Source organism: Hemitrygon akajei, chromosome 1 (assembly GCF_048418815.1).
Source record: "Hemitrygon akajei chromosome 1, sHemAka1.3, whole genome shotgun sequence".
NCBI classification, from domain to species: Eukaryota; Metazoa; Chordata; class Chondrichthyes; order Myliobatiformes; family Dasyatidae; genus Hemitrygon; species Hemitrygon akajei.
This window is the reverse complement of record NC_133124.1, coordinates 12919527-12937130: the sequence shown is the minus strand read 5'-3', so window position 1 is coordinate 12937130 and position 17604 is coordinate 12919527. Positions and strand designations below refer to the sequence as shown.

The 17604-nt window shown below is 43.3% G+C and overlaps 1 protein-coding gene across 1 annotated transcript in view; it reads right to left on the bottom strand.

Annotated features, from left to right (window-relative positions):
- The window catches only part of stac (SH3 and cysteine rich domain), a 158407-nt gene that overhangs the window by 50591 nt on the left and 90212 nt on the right, over positions 1-17604 (bottom strand). The window contains exons 4-5 of the mRNA XM_073041282.1: positions 3955-4036; positions 3248-3357 (exon numbers count right to left, since the gene is read on the bottom strand). Coding sequence (XP_072897383.1) covers positions 3248-3357; positions 3955-4036 — 192 coding nt within the window. The remainder of the gene's footprint in view (positions 1-3247; positions 3358-3954; positions 4037-17604) is intronic.

The window sequence follows — 17604 nt, the reverse complement described above, 5'->3', positions numbered from 1 at the left end:
ACTGACACTTTGCCCTACTGTCCTGTTTATTATTTATTGTAATGCCTGCACTGTTTTTGTGCACTTTATGCTGTCCAGTGTAGGTCTGTAGTCTAGTGTAGCTTTCTGTGTGTTTTTTTTTATAACGTAGTTCAGTCTAGTTTTTTGTACTGTGTCATGTAACACCATGGTCCTGAAAAACGTTGTCTCATTTTTACTATGCACTGTACCAGCAGTTATAGTCGAAATGACAATAAAAGTTGACTTGACTTGAAAGACCATTTACTGTGTTATATCTCTAAATAATTAATAAATATATATATATTTATATCCTCTTCCTCTATTCTTTGCCATTCCTGTGCCTATCCATGAAACTGTTCAACACATCAATCATATGTCTCTGCCTCCAGTACCACGCTAGCAATATATTCCAGACTGTGCCAACACACTTTTCCTGCTATCTCTTTTCAGCTTAGCCTCTCTCACATTAAATGCATGCCTTCTAGAATTAGACATTTTGGACCACAGGGGAGAAAGATACTCTCATCTATATCCTCATAATCAGATTCAGATCTGTTTATCACATGGACATTGAAACACACAGTGAAACGTGTTTGCGTTACCAACCTTAAGAATATGCTGGGCGCAGCCTGCAAGTGTCACCACACATTCTGTTGCAATATAGCATGCTCAAAATGATCAGCAGACAGTAGTAATGAAGCAACATCAGCAAAAAGAATCTTTCCTCTCTCCCACCCACCCACACATGCAGACAGTCCTCCAGACTCTGTTCAAGCCTACCCTAAGGCTCCAGCTTCCACTGCACTCATGGACTCGCAAACACCTGATAAATCTCTATTGTGTCTCCCCTCAACCTCACATTGAATGCAGGGATAAACTAAGGGGCTTTAAAACCTTTCTAATGTGGCCATGAGGAGGCACACAGCAGTGAGATGGATCAGCTGGTTGAGTGGCCTAACCCTAACCCTAACCCTAACAACCTTGTACTCAACATCAATAAGTACAAGGAATTGATTGTGAACCAGGAAGGGGAAGTCGAGAGAACACACTACAGTTCTCGTCGAGGGATCAGCAGTGGAAAGGGTGAGCAGTTTCAAATTCCTGGGTATCACCATCTCTGAAGATCTATCCTGAGCCCAACATATTAATGCAGTCGCAAAGAAGGCACAGCAGTGGCTGTATTTCATTATGAGTTTGAGGCAACTTGTTGTATCACCAAAGACTCTTGCAAGTTTCTACAGATGTATCACGGAGAGCATTCCAACTGGTTACCTAAGGAGGGCCACTGCACAGGATCTGAAAAAGCCGCAGAAAGTTGCAATCCCAGTCAACTCCATCATGGGCACTAGCCTCCCCAGCAGCAATGACACATTCAGAAGATGATGCCTCATAAAGGTGGTATCCATCAATTAAGGACCCTCATCCCCACGATATGCCCTCTTTTCATTGCTACCATCACAGAGGAGGTACAGGAGCCTGAAGCCACACACTCAATGTTTTAGGAACAGCTTCTTCCCCATCGTCATCAGATTCCTGAATGGACAATGAACCAATGGAATTCAAGTTCAATTACCATTCAACCAATATAAGAACATAGCCAAACGAAGCAACATTCTTCTGGGGCCAAGGTGCAGAACACATTACAAACAGCAAACAGCACACTACACATAACACAAATAGCACAAATGGTTAAAATGTCAGAAAAACACAGTCACAAAGGAAAAAAATCATAGACCTGAGTGGCATGACTGTAGAATTGATGGTAAGTTGTCCTGGTCAAGCTTGTTCTTCCACCTAACAGACACTCGAGGGCAGCACTGAGCAAACACTGGAGAGCAGTACCAATGGGAGACACCAGCCTACATCCCAAGTATGGATTCTAGCGTGCCCCACTCTGTCTCAGTATCTCCTGTCCTGGTCGGCTACAGCAAGCAACCCACAGCCCTGGCCTAGTCATCGCCACAACTGAGGCAACACAGCCCTAATGTCATTGGTCTCACCAATTTGAGCCGGTAAACTGGACTTCCAGTATTCCACATTAGCAATGTCCAATAGGGTCTTGTGATCACAATATAAACGTCCAATACAATCAATCACATTGCACATCCGCCAACCGTACATGGCAAGTCCAGATGACAACACAGCAACGTTAGGGAATAGGTGCAGCTCCATCGCTATTGAGGAACTCACTGATGGGATAGTCCTGCAGTACTTGATGTTCTTAGTATCCAGCAGTGACTTGCAATCGTAAAGGAATATATACAAGGTGAACAAATACACCTTTGATTGGATCCGGAGTGGCCATTGCACCCAAGAGCACGGCATCTTGCCCTACCTCACTTGTTTTTTTTTTCTTTTTCAGCTCTCTTTCTTCACTAATATTGTGATTTATATGATTTCTATATTTATATAATCCTTATTGTATTTTATAGTTGCTGTTATTATATATTGCATGGTACTACAGCTGCAAAGCATCATATTTCACAACATACAGTATGCCAGTGATACTAAACCTGATTCTGAGATTCTATCAATATATGCTCACTGTTGGCTCAGTGTATCAGAAAACTTGAACTGGATAGAAATCCAAAAGCCCACAATATCCAGATATCTATAGCCTGTAGGTAGTAATAATAATAATAATAATGATAACCTATTTATCAAACACTTTTCATAGAAATGATGTAGCTCAAAGCACTTTACAGTGAGATAAAGTGCTAACATGAAAATAAAAGACAAAAAGATGCTAGATAAAAGCAAGGTTAAATAAACAGGTTTTGATCTGGCAGTTAAAAATGTCAACTGAGTCTGAATCCCTTCCAGTTCTTGGTATTGAGTCCCACAGTTTAGGAGCAAAGTTCAAAGAGCTGACCTGCCAATTTTCATTTGAGGGGGATTGTTCAAATTTAAAAGACCAGCAGAAGATGAAGTGCAGAAGGAGTTATAAAACAAAAGCAGTTCTGTGATGTACTCTGGTCCGAGACCATTGAAAGCTTTAAAAACAAGTAGGAGAGCTTTTAAGTCAATTCTAAAAAACACAGGAAGCCAATGCAGAGTAGTTACAATTAGAGGGATATACCGTACTCCTTCATCCAGACCTCAGGAAACTGCAGCAGATCAACCATTAACAAAGGAACTAAATTCCTAAAGAGGTTTTTCTGGCTTAGTTTCTCTGCTGAGGTAAGCCCAAGTTACTGAATAGTAGTTTAACAATGAATCACATGCTGTTACCCAATGGGTTACTTACAGAAGTGTGTGGAGGCGAGTCTGATCCTGGGCCAGACTTCTTGGACCTTTGAGCCAGGGAGGTTCCAAACCGCAGAGTTTCATACACTGGGTCAATCTTACTGCTACAAGCTTCAAAAGAGAATAAACAGACCTATTCAACCTATCCCTGTAACTCAGATTCTCAAATCCTGGCAACATCTTTGTAAATTTACTCTGCACTCTTTCAACCTTATTTAATCTTTCTTGTCAGTAGGTGACCAGAACTACACACAATACTCTAAATTAGGCCTCACTGACATGTTAATCAGCTTCAACATAACACCCCAACTCCTGTACTCAGTACATTGATTTATGAAGGCCAATGTGCCAAATGCTCTCTTTACAACCCTATCTACCTGTGACAGCATTTTCAAGGGACTGTGGATCAGTATTCACAGATTCCTCTGTTCTACCACTCTCATCGGTGCCCCACCGCTCACCCTGTCAAACCTACCCTGGTTTGTCCACCCAAAGTGGAACACCTCACACTTGCCTGCATTAAGTTCCATCTGCCATCTTTTCAGCCCGTATTTCCCACTGCAAGCTGTGACAGTCTTTCTCGCTGTCCACTACACCCCCAATCTTGGTCTCATCCAGCAAATTTGCTGCTTTGGCAAAGCCAAAGGAAATGCAGCAGTGAGCCACACAAATAAATCTATCCATTACAAATAATGAATAACTACTTACCAATAGGCATCACCTCTTTGATACACCCGTATTGCTCGTGGATTAACAATGGGGAGCTGTAGTAACGTCGGAATCCCTTTGGCTATCAACAGAGAGAAAGCATGTGACCATCTGTTACTGGGATAATAATCTATAGCATAGAACAGTAAACCACAGTACAGGCCACTTGGCCCATGATGTTGTGCTGACCTTTTAACCTACTCTAAAGATCAAACTGGGGTGTATGAGGTGTCTAGGGAGGGGTAGCACCTCTGGTGGGGAGGGGGCCTGCCGTGCCCTTTTTCAGGGCAGCTCATCTACCTTTGGTCCCCACCTGGCGCTCAGCTCTCGCATGTGGCTCCAAGTAGCTGTAACACGCGCAGCAGCCACACCCCGGTAAACCGTCTCGGCAGACGGGCCAAACCAGGAGAGGGTAGCTGACGGGTATTCAACCCACGGTCAGGTAGGGGATCTGCCTATCCCAGCGTGTGAAGTCTGGCCATGGCAGATTAAGCGGAAGAGACCAATTAATGGTCCAACGGTCAAGAAGGCAGGCCAGCAGGCGTGGTGGAGCGCTAAGAGCACGACGAGGCACTTAGACGTCCTGGTCATCCACTGCAAGAGATGGTGATCTCTTTAAACTCACCCGGCAGAAGGCAAAGGGAAACCACATACGTGATTTCCCAATATGTCAGGGCAGCGTGGAGGGAAATCGTCCGCCAACTGGAAATTCCAGATGCAAACTAACGATGACAACAAAGATCAAACTAACCTTTTCCTCCTATGTAGACCTCAATCTTTCTAATTCCATGGGCCCATCTAAGAGTTTCTTAAATGCCCCTGATGTATTTGCCTCTACCACCATCCCAGCAAGAGCAGATATTATGTTTTGGAACTCCAAGGCATAAAACCAATTGAAAGGAAACATGAAGCTGGGAAAGCATGTCTTAGTTTTCTTTTTGAGGTATGCGCTTACAACATGGTGGCATGCTACTTTTGTGGGATACTGTCTTTCCTGACAAGTGGGATCACTCTGCTTGGCAGGTGAGACCTGTGGCTGTGAAACAAACTCAGGTTCTGGTGCCTCCTCTGTGGTGGTTGTAGGAGCAGGCTCTGGGGCTGCAGGAAGTGCTCCTGACAGCTCTGGACACCTTTCTTCCTGGTGTGTTGGCATCCCAAACAGAGCCTGACAATCTGCTCGATCTATTGATCTATCCAAGGCCACCAGACAAAGCTTTGAGCCAACACTATCACTTTGACTATGCCGAGATGACCGGCACATAGCTCCTCTCTGCTTAGATAGATGGTAAAACAACTCTCAATCTCCACATAAGGCAACCTCCATCAGGGGCAAGTTTATCCAGGCACTGGTAAAAATGGGGGAACTGGAGCTTCTGCTGCACATTCCAGCCATTTTGGGCGGCCATGTTGACCAAAGTATGGGGCCCTTTCTGGTTTCCCTTTGCATCATCTCTGTATAATAGGGAGTCTTTTGATTTGCATTAGGAAGAGCACATCAAGGGGAGTGTCCCCTTTTGTAAATCTGTCAGACATTTCTTTTTCCTAAGGTAAACGGGACAATCCATCCACATTTCTATGATCAGTTGTCCACATGAATTCAGTCTTGTAGTTGTGCCCTCCCACAAACAGACTCCACCCCTGCATTCGCTCTGCTGTCAGTGGAACACCCTTCTGTGGATTGAAAATGGACGCTAGTGGTTGCTGATCAGTAATGAGGACAATCTCCCTCCCATACAAGTACTGATTGAAATATTTTACACCCCAACCAGATTCAAAACCTCTCTGTCAATCTATGCACAATTTTTCTCTTCAGCAGTAAGGGAACATAGCTTATGGAGTGTTCACTTCCATCACTCATAACATAGGACATGACTGCACCTATACCGTAAGGCAAGAAGATACAGGCAAAGCTTACTGTACGATGTGAGTCATAACGTGTGAGTGCAGAGTCCGACTTCACCATTTCCTTTACCTTTTGGAAAGCGACCTCACACAACTTTGTCCACTGCCATTTCTTCCCAATTGCTGTAAATAAGTTCAAGGGGTGAAGCACAGTAGCCAGGTTTGGCAGGGTCACGTTATAGTAATTGAGAAATCCTAGAAACTTTGTCAACGGACCTAGCAGCATCCACCACTGCTTGAATTCTTCTCAGCACACTTGCGTATTGTGCGTCAACAGTGTGACCATGGTAAGTGATGCTTGGTTTAAGGAATTCATACTTGATTCATGCTCTGAGCCCATAATCTTCTCATTTTTTCTGACAGAGTGCAGGCGCAGATGCTACTCCAAAATTAAGCCTATTTTAACGATTAAGACCTTTGTGAGTGCTTACGGTGAGAAACACTTTGGACTCTACTTCTATCTTTATCTGTAGGTAGGCTTCTGCTAGGTCTAATTACTGATATGTTTTCATCAAGAAAGGTTTGCAAAGATACCCTCTATTCTGAGCAGAAGGTATTGGTCTACTTCCAGTACTGGGTTGATGGTGACTTAAAATCACTTCAGGTCCTGACAGAACAATTCTTCTTGGCTACCGGGGCCACCGATGTTGCTCATGAGCTCCATTCAAGCTTGGAAACAATTCCCTCAGTCTCCATTTGATCTAGCTCATTGACTACTTTATCACGGAGGGTAAAAGAAAATGGACAAGCTTCGCAAAACCTGGGTGTGGTGTTTTTATTTAACATTATTTTACCCTTGATATGTTTCCATTTTCCAGTGCCATCCTTGAACACAGCTGTGGCATCATCCAGTACCTTTCTTAATTTGCTTTCAGTTAACTCTATTACAGAGAATGTGGTTTGCAAATGGCGGATGGATCACCAGTCAAGTTGTAGTTCTCTCAGCCAATCACGTCACCACAATGCTGGCCCTCCTGTTTTTACCACATACAATCCCAATGTGACCTGCTGGTTGTTGTACTTCATGGTTACAAAGGTCATTCCCACAGGAGTTAACTTTTCTTCAGTACAGGTTTTCAGTTGGGTCTCTGCAGGCTTCAGTTCTGAATCTTTGAAAAGCTGTTCCAATTCATTTTATGGAATGACTGAAACAGCCGAGCCAGTGTCCAGTTGAATTTTAATTAATTTACCGTTCACTTCTGGTGTAAGTCATATTGCTTGTCACTTGTTAATTTCACATTGTAAATCTCAATGCTATTCAGTCCAGTGTCATTCTCATCATTATCAGATTTTTCATCAACAGCATGCAGATTAGTGCTCTTTTTGAAACTGCAACTTGACTTTTTATCTTTTTCTCTTCCCTGTGCAGTCCATTTATTTTTGTCTGCCCAAAATGCTCTTTGTATGTGTCCTACTTTGTTACATTTTCTGCAAGCTTTGCCTTTATAGCTGCATTGGCCTGTTGTACGTTAGCCGCTGTCACAACGGTAAGACAATTTGTTCAGCCAGGCCTGTTTCTGCTTAGACATTGCAATTTTGTTCACGCTCACTTTCATTCCTGACTGCAACTCAATTATGCCTCTGCCTGCTGTTTCCATTGATACAGCTATTTCAACTGCTCTTTTAAATGTAAGTTGTGCTTCAGGTAGGAGACATTTTTTAATGTTTCTTGTAAGATTCCACAAACTAAACAATCTCTCAATCCATCACTAAGTTATCACTGAACTGGCAATGCTCAGACAACTTCTTCAATTTAGCCACATACATCGAAAAGGACTTCCCTTCCTATTGATTCTACTTATTAAAGCTAAAGCATTCTGGAATCAACAACGGCTTCAATTCTAAATGTTCCTGTATTACTTTTGTGATATCAGCAAAGCAAAGTTCAGTTTGGCTGGCTTGGTTGGTGAGTCAAACTTCTAAGTATACGATACGCTCTTCCACCCAATGCTATCAACAAAGTTGGCTCTCACTTCTCATCAGCTATTCCAGTTACTTTAAAATACAGCTCAATTCACTCAGTATACAATATCTTGTGAAATCAAATGTATCTATCTTTCCAATATAGCCAGCCATTTTTGATTTTTTTATGATTATTATCACCTGGTATTCTGTGATAATGAACCCGTGAATTTATCTGGTTTCTGCTTTTTGGTTTAACTTGGCCAACTGTTCCTTCCTGAAGAAGCATGTGCTGCTCTGTTTTTTAATTGATTGTTTCTTGCTGTTATTTTTTTTACTCGGAAGTCTCACTGTGCTTGAACCGGTAAGTAGTCGTCTCGAGTTTGTTTAAAACTTACTCGTCATCACTGCTAAATTATATATTTAACATCAATTCGAATATATATAATGAATGAATGATCTTTATTGTCATTACACATAGATACAATGAAACTCTGCTTGGCTTCCTCTCAGGCAATTAAATAAAGCGCTAGATAAAAACAAGACAGTAATAGAAAAACAGTATCAAATAGATAAGTAACAGAAAAATAAGTTGCAGCAGCACAAAAATGTCACAATAATGCACAAAGTGCCATTAGTGCAAGTATTTGAGTCCTTGTGTGTGCATGAGTGTGCTCACAGTTTCAGTCATTGTTCTGTGGGAGTGGTGTGATGGAGGCCACAGCTCTGGGAAGCTGTTCCTCAGTCTATTTGTTCTGGCTTCTAGTGTCCTGAACCTTTTGCTGGACGGCAGCGGGTCAGACAGGGAGTGGCCGGGGTGTATGGTGTCTCTGGTTATGCTGATTGCTTTCCTCCTGAGTCTGCTGGAATAGATGGTGTCCAGTCCTGGGAGCTCCATCCTGACAATTCGCTGGGCCGCCTTCACCACGCGATGCAGGTCTTGTCGCTCAGCGGCTGTGCCGCTGGCATACCACACTGTGGCACCGTTGATCACGATTAATTGAAAGGAAACACAGAGCAGGGAATACGTGTCTTAGTTTCATTTTTACTTTCGTGAGGCACTCCGTTATGATGTGGTGGCGTGATGACGTATGCCATTCATGTACTTTTACATATATCCCGTAATTAATTATTTAAATGAACAAGAATGCTTTATCAAGCAATATATTTACAATATTATTTAAATATGGTGCTAAACGGTGACTCCTTTGCTTGTATCTTCAGAAACAGCTCTATTTCCATCTTTGATATCTCTCTTTTTCCTGTTCAACGTTCTTTTGAAGACCCTGACCTGGAGTTACACGCTGACTTTGGTTCTTTGCGGGAATGGGACCCGCTCACAGGGACTCATGACAGGCTGCTTTTCGATAACCCAATACACGACCTGGAAGGCGAGCGCACGTTCAGGGCTCCGGATGTTCATGGAGATGTGCTGATTCTCGTCCAGTGCCCCAGACTGAAGTGTTGCAGGAGAACACAGAACATCGGGAGCGGCAGTTTAGTTGCTGGAGGTTGTGTGTCCAGAGAGTTGTGCCTTTCTGGGGCTGATTCTCCAGGCACAGAGCTCAGAAAAAGTGAAGCAACAGACCTAACATCATAAATCAGTGAGTTGTTTGTTATGTCTCCCCTCTCACTGTGAAATGGGGACAGCTCTTTTTCCATTATTAGGGAGCGAGAGACAGCCTGTGGTATATCGAATTACCAGGTGAACGAGTAGTCTTTGGGGTTCTGCAAGTCTGTGTCTTTGCACGCTTGAGTTCTTGGTGGGGGTGGGGAGGTCGTTGCTTTGCTGCTACTTGTGCATGGGAGGGGGGAGCTGGGGGGGCTTTGGGGTTCTATCGTTTTAACTCGTTCATTCTTTGGGGCACTCCTCTGTTTTCGTGGATGTTCACGAAGGAAAAAAAATTCAGCGTGTATATTGTATACATTTCTCTGACATTAAATGTACCAATTGAAATCTATTACGAAGGGTCTCGGCCCGAAACGTCGACAGTGCTTCTCCCTATAGATGCTGCCTGGCCTGCTGTGTTCCACCAGCATTTTGTGTGTGTTGCTGTTTGAATTTCCAGGATCTGCAGATTTCCTCGTATTTGTGTGGTTTGTCTTCTTTTGCACAATGGTTGCTATCAGTATTTGCTCATTTGTGGTCTTTGTAGATTATTTTGATAATGATATTTTTTATTATTTAGAGATACTGTACAGCATGGAATAGACCGATCCAGCAGGCCAGCAACCCAGCCGATTCACGGGACAATTTGCAATGACCAATTGACCGACTAACCAGTATGTCCTCGAATGTGAGAGGGAACCAGAGCACCGGAGGAAACCCACTCACACACGGGGAAAACGTACAAACGTTACGGAGGATGCCAGAACTGTACTCCAAACTATGACGCCCTGAAGTGTAGTGTAGTGCGTTGTGGCGCCCCACCTTGAGAGGCCTCCAATCCGCCCGTCGGCACAACAAGCTGCAGAAGATGTGGAAAGGCACCTCTGCTTTCCTCCCGTCAGGTCCTTGGAAGGGCTCAGAATGTTTCACAGTTACAAAATATTTTTGCATTCTAGGCCGCATCATTGTTGAGGTGACATCGCAAAGGTTAATCTGGTAGCTGATTAGTACATTGCGAGACTTTGAAAAAGTGGCTGTGATGAATATTCAGCAGGAGACAGAGGAAATTAAGTCAGGTCAACGCACACAATACGCTGGGCGAACTCAGCAGGATCAGGCTCAAGTTGATTGTCATTCATTCATACACAAGTATACCGCCAAACGAAACAACATTCCTCTGGATCAAGAAGCACAATGCCGTACAAAGAACTCACATACACAACGCATAAAGCAACATTACCACAAATACATCAACAAATAATGAGGTGTAATTACGACCCAAGTTAAAAAGTAAACAGTATTACGCTACTGGTGCTTCAAGTGTGATGAGACCTGGGTGGGGGCAGGGAGTTCGGTAGTCTCAAGGCCTGGGGTCAAAAGCTGCTTCCCATCCTAACAGTCCTTTTCCTAATGTTACAGTACCTCCTGCCTGTTGGTAAGGGGTCAAAGAGATTGTTGGACAGACGAAAGGTTCACTGAAAGCAATCAAAGAGATTATTGGACAGATGAAAGGCCCAGGATGCGCAGCGCTCCTGTAAGTATCTCCGACGGGTGGAAGGGAGTACCCAATAATCCCCTCAGCAGCCATTTGTAGGCTCCAACAGTACCTACAGAAAGGAATACAGAGTTGACATTTTGGGCCAAGACCCTTCACCAGGACTGGAAAGGAAGGGGGCAGAAGCCAGAATGAGAAGGGTAGGAGGAGGAGAATGTGTAGAAGCTGGCATGAGGTAGGTGGAGCTGGGGGAGGGGAATAAAGGTGGGTGGGGGAGCGGACAATGAAGAGGTGAGAGGTGGAGGAAACAAAGGGCTGAAGAAAAAGGAATCTGATAGGAGAAGCAAGCGGAACATGGGAGAACGGGAAGGAGGAATTCCTCAAATTGATCAGGTCATTGGAAAAGCAATCTCTACTTATCCATGAGATGTGCAAATGGGGCTTGTTCTGGGTGTTCCCCTCTGAAGTAAATATACTTCTTAAATCCAGAAACTGTAAAAACATAGAAACATAGAAAACCTACAGCACAATACAGGCCCTTCGGCCCACAATACTGTGCTGAACACATACTTACTTTAGAAATTACCTAGGGTTACCCATAGGACACTCAAAGCTGCTGTGCAGGTTGACTCTGTGGTTAAGAAGGCATACGGTGCATTGGCCTTCATCAACCGTGGGACTGAGTTTAGGAGCCGAGAAGTAATGTTACAGCTATATAGGACTCTGGTCAGACCCCACTTGGAGTACTGTGCTCAGTTCTGGTTGCCTCACTACAGGAAGGACGTGGAAACCATAGAAAGGTGCAGAGGAGATTTGCAGGGATATTGCCTGGATTGGGGAGCATATCTTATGAAAATAGGTGGAGCAACAGAGGAAGAGAGATGACCTGATAGAGGTGTACAAGATAATGAGAGGCATTGATCATGTGGATAGTCAGAGGCTTCTTCCCAGGGCTGAAATGGCTAGCATGAGAGGGCACAGTTTTAAGGTGTTTGGAAGTAGGTACACAGGAGATGTCAGGGGTAAGTATTTTACACAGAGTGTGGTGAGTGAATGCAATGGGCTGCCAGTGGCGGTGGTGGAGGTGGAAACGATAGGGTCTGGAAGGATACGTGGAGCTTAGAATAATAGTGGGCTATAGGTAAGCCTAGGTAGTTCTAAGGTAAGGACAAGTTCGGCACAGCTTTGTGGGCCGAAGGGACTGTATTGTGTTGCAGGTTTCCTATGTTTCTACCCATAGCCCTCTATGTTTCTAAGGTCCATGCACCTATCCAGGAGACTCTTAAAAGACCCTAACGTATCCGCTTTCTCCGCCATCACCGGCAGCCCATTCCATAAACTCACCACTCTCTACATAAAAAACTTACCGCATCATCTGCTCTGTACCTACTTCCAAGCACCTTAAAGCTGTGTTCTCTCATGTTAACCATTTCAGCCCTAGGAAAAAGTATCTGACTATCCACACGATCAATGCCCCTCGTCATATTATACACCTCTGTCAGGTCACCTCTCCTCCTCCGTCGCTCCAAAGAGAAAAGGACAAGTTCACTCAACCTATTCTCATAAGGCATGCTCCCCAATCCAGGCAACATCCTTGTAAATCTCCTCTGCACCCTTTCTATAGTTTCGACATCCTTCCTATAGTGAGGTGACCAGAATTGAGCACAGTACTCCAAGTGAGGTCTGACCAGGGTCCTATATAGCTGTAACACTGTAACATTACCTCTCGGCTCTTAAACTCAATCTCATGGTTGATGAAGGCCAATGCACCGTATGCCTTCTTAACCACAGAGTCAATCTGCACAGCAGCATTGAGCAACCTAGGGTCTCGAACCCAAAGAACCCTCTGATCCTCCAGACTGTAAAGAGTTTTACCATTAATACTATATTCTGCCATCATATTTGACCTACCAAAATGAACCACCTCACACTTATCTGGGTTGAACTCCATCTGCCACTTCTCATCTCAGTTTTGCATCCTATTGATGCCCTGCTATAACCTCTGACAGCCCTCCACACTATCCACAACACCCCCAACCTTTGTGTCATCAGCAAATTTACTAACCCATCCCTCCACTTGTTCATCCAGGTCATTTATAAAAATCATGAAGAGTAGGGGTCCCAGAACAGATCCCTGTGGAACACCACTGGTCACTGACCTCCATGTAGAATATGACCCGTCTACAACCACTCTTTGCCTTCTGTGGGCAAGCCAGTTCTGGATCCACAAAGCAACATCCCCTTGGATCTCATGCCTCCTGACTTTCTCAATAAGCCTTGCATGGGGTACCTTATCAAATGCCTTGCTGAAAATCCATATACACTACATCTACCGCTCTTCCTTCATCAATGTGTTTAGTCACATCCTCAAAAAAATTCAATCAGGCTCGTAAGAAACGACCTGCGTTTGACAAAGCCATTCCTAATCATATTATACCTCTCCAAATGTTTATAAATCTTGCCTCTCAGGATCTTCTCCATCAACTTACCAACCACTGAAGTATAACTCACTGGTCTATAATTTCCTGGGCTATCTCTACTCCCTTTCTTGAATAAGGGAACAACATTCGCAACCCTTCAATCCTCCAAAACCTCCCCCATCCTCATTGATGATGCAAATATCATTGACAGAGGCTCAGCAATCTCCTCCCTCACCTCCCCACAGTTGCCTGGGGTACATCTCGTCCAGTCCCAGAGACTTTTCCAACTTGATGCTTTCCAAAAGCTCCAGCACATCCTCTTTCTTAATGTCTACATGCTCAAGCTTTTCAGTCTGCTGCAAGTCATCCCTACAATTGCCAAGATCCTTTTCCATAGTGAAAACTGAAGCGAAGTATTCATTAAGTACCTCTGCTATCTCCTCCGGTTCCATACACTCTTTTTCACTGTCACACTTGATTGGTCCTATTCTCTCATGTCTTATCCTCTTGCTTTTCCCATGCTTGTGGAATGCCTTGAGGTTTTCCTTAATTCTGCCCACCAAGGCCTTCTCATGGCCCCTTCTGGCTCTCCTAATTTCCTTCTTAAACTCCTTCCTGTTAGCCTTACAATCTTCTAGATTTCTATCACCATCTAGTTTTTTGAACCTTTCGTAACCTTTTCTTTTCTTCTAGACTAGATTTTCAACAGCCTTTGTACACCACAGTTCCTGTATCCTACCATCCTTTCCCTGTCTCATTGGAATGTACCAATTCAGAACACCACACAAATATCCTCTGAACTTTTGCCACATTTCTGCTGTACATTTCCTGAGTTCTTTAAAATAGACACATCTCAAACCATCGGTCTGAGCGTATCCCTTCTCTATCACCTGCTTTTCCTCCTTCTCGCATTGTCTACAAGCTTTCTCTATTTGTGAGCTAACTGTCCCTTCCTCCATCTCTTCAGTTCGGTTCCCATCCCCCAGCAATTCTAGTTTAAACTCTCCCCAATAGCCTTAGCAAACTGTAAAAAGGCCGATAGAAAATTAAATTCAAACCAAAAGCTCTCAGAAAAAAACTGAAGACAACAATTTAATTTGAATTTTCATTGCAATGGAGATTCTTACAATATGATTTGTGTTTCTGATTTTCATGTAAACTATCTGAAGTAACTAATTTACTGAAATTAACTACTAAAAGGAATTGGTGATTGCACTTAATTGTCAAATTAAAATGGAAGAAAGGTTTAAGTGACTATAAAACTGTCAACACCAAAATGATTCACACAGAACACTGGAGGAACTCAGCCACTACCTATTAAGAGAAATGGACAAGCAACGTTCTTCAAGTTGGACCAAAACATTGACTGTCCATCCCTCTCCATAGATGCTGCCTGACCAGTATTTTGTGCATGTTGCTCAAGATTTCCAGCGTCTCCAGAATCTGCTGTGTAACAGGCTTGTCTCTCAGATAATCTCAGAACAGGTTAAGCAAGCCACTAGAAAGAACGAATGTAGTTCATGCTCTTCCACCACCTTCTTGTGGCGATTGGTGATGGACGTAAATGACATGGCAAGAATGAAATCGGGCGATTAGTACACAAACCTTTTATTTTAAACAGTGTGAAAGGGAAGACAAATGCAGTGCCAGCGTTCATTTCAAAAGGACGAGAAAATAAAAACAAGGATGTAACGCTACGGCTCTATAAGGCGATGATCAGACCACATTTGGAATATTATGATAAATTCTGGGCTCCATATCAAAGGAAAGCTGAGCTGGAACTGGAGAGGGGCCAGAGGAAGTTCACAAAAATGATCCTGGGAATGTATGTGAAGCATTTAGAGTTATAGAGTCATGGAACACTACAGCACAGAAAAGGGCCCTTTGGTCCATTCACTCCATGTTGAACTATTAATCTACCTGTGTGTGAACCATAGCCCTCCATATTTTACAAATTTCTCTTAAGTGTTGAAATCAAATCAAAATCCACCACATCTGCTGGCACCTCGTTCCACACTCTCACCACCCTCTGAGAGCAGATATTTCCACTCATGTTCCCTTTAAACATATCACCTTTCAAAGCTTCAAAAAAAAAGTACAAAGATTCACTTATTATCAAAGTATGTATACAGTGCACATCTCTGAGATTCTTCTTCTCCAGATTGCCACGAAACCGAGAAAAACCACGGAAGTCAGTTCGGAGAGAAACAGCAAAACCCACCCACCCCTCCTGCACAAAAAAGAACAGCAATAGAATCATCAACCACCTCACTGCCACCCCCCCCCCAAGCCCCCGCACAAAACACAACAAGAATATTGGGTCCCAAACACCCCTCCACCCCACATGAAATACACCCCCCCACACACAAAAATCTAACAAAAACACAGTAAGGGCATCAACTCCCAAATCACTCTTCACCCTTAATCCATGACCTCTAGTTCTAGTCGCACAAAACTATAGTAGAAAAAGCCGTTATGCATTTGGGACTGATTGTTTTAAGTGTGTATTTTAATGGGATGGGAAGCAGAGCATCAGAACAGATAGTGGAGTGGTTCAGTATTACTTCAGTATTCACCAGGGAAAAGGACCTTGGTAATTGTGGGATGACTTACAGCGGACTGAAATGCTTGAGCACATAGACATTAAGAAAGAGGGTGTGCTGGAGCTTTTGAAAGCATTAAGTTAGATAAGTCGCCGGGACCATGGAATAAAATGCAAGGATAACAGTTTCAGGGAATCTTGGTTTTTGAGAGATATTGCGGCCATGGTTATGAAAAAGGACGTGAATAGCAGGTATAGGAAGGGAGGAACAGATGAGGTGCTTATAAAGTACTATGTAAGAAATGCAAGAGAACATTTAAGAAGGAAATCAGAAGGTCTAAAAGAAGACATGAGGTTGCTCTAGCAGACAAAGTGAAGGACAATCCTCAGGGTTTTCACGGATATATTAAGAGCAAGAGGATTGCAAGGGACAAAACTAGTCCTCTGGAAGAGAGAGTGATAATCTATGCATGGAACCAAAAGAGATGGGGAGATCTGAAATAGATTTTTTGCAGAGACAGATGCAGAGTCTATAATAGGAAGGCAAAGCACTAGCAAAGATATGGACCGTAAACAGTTTACAGAGGAGCAGGTGATTGCTGTCTTGAGGCAAACAAGAGCAGATAAACCTCCAGGGCCTGACAAAGTGGGAGGCAAGTGCAGAAATTGCAGGGACCCCAGCAGACATGTTTAACTCATCCTTAGCAACAGGTGAGGTGCTCGCTGGAATTTAGAAGAATAAGGGTAATCTCATGAAACCTATCGAATGTTGAAACTCCTAGATAGCATGGACGTGGGGAGGATGTTTCCTATGCTGTGTGAGTCTAGGACTATCGGGCACAGCCTCAGAATAGAGGGCATCCTTTTAGAACAGAGATGGGGAGGAATTTCTTTAGCCAGAGTGTGCTGAATCTGTGCAATTTGTTGCAACAGGCAGCTGTAGAGGCCAGATCACTGGGTGTATTTAAGCCGGAGATTGATAGGTTCCTGATAAATCAGGGCATAAAAGGTTACAGAGAGAAGAAAGGAGAATGAAGTAACGTTTATAATAAGATTAAGGAAAGGTGTCAAAACAATTCGGTTGTTGTCTTGGGAGAACTCAACTTCCCTTACACCAACTGGGACCTCCTGAGTGCAAGAAGTTTAGATGGAGCAGAATTTGTTAAGTGCATCCAGGAGGGTTTTTTAAAATCAAAATGTAGATAGTCAAACATGAGAAGGGGCTGTACAAGACCTGGTGTGGGGCAATGAGCTTGGCCAGGTGACTGACCTTTCAGTGGGTGAACAGTTAAGGAACAGTGACCACAGCTCCTTAAATTTTAAGATGGCTTTTGATAAGGGTAAGTATGGACCTTGTAGGAGAGTATTTAATTACCAGAGTATGAGGCAGGAAATAGGGAGAGCTAATTGGGAACAAGTCCACGTCCGACGTATAGATAGATAGATAGATAGATACTTTATTCATCCCCATGGGGAAATTCAACTTTTTTTTCTAATGTCCCATACACTTGTTGTAGCAAAACTAATTACATACAATACTTAACTCAGTGAAAAATATGATATGCATCTAAATCACTATCTCAAAAAGCATTAATAATAGCTTTTAAAAAGTTCTTAAGTCCTGGCGGTTGAATTGTAAAGCCTAATGGCATTGGGGAGTATTGACCTCTTCATCCTGTCTGAGGAGCATTGCATCGATAGTAACCTGTCGCTGAAACTGCTTCTCTGTCTCTGGATGGTGCTATGTAGAGGATGTTCAGAGTTTTCCATAATTGACCGT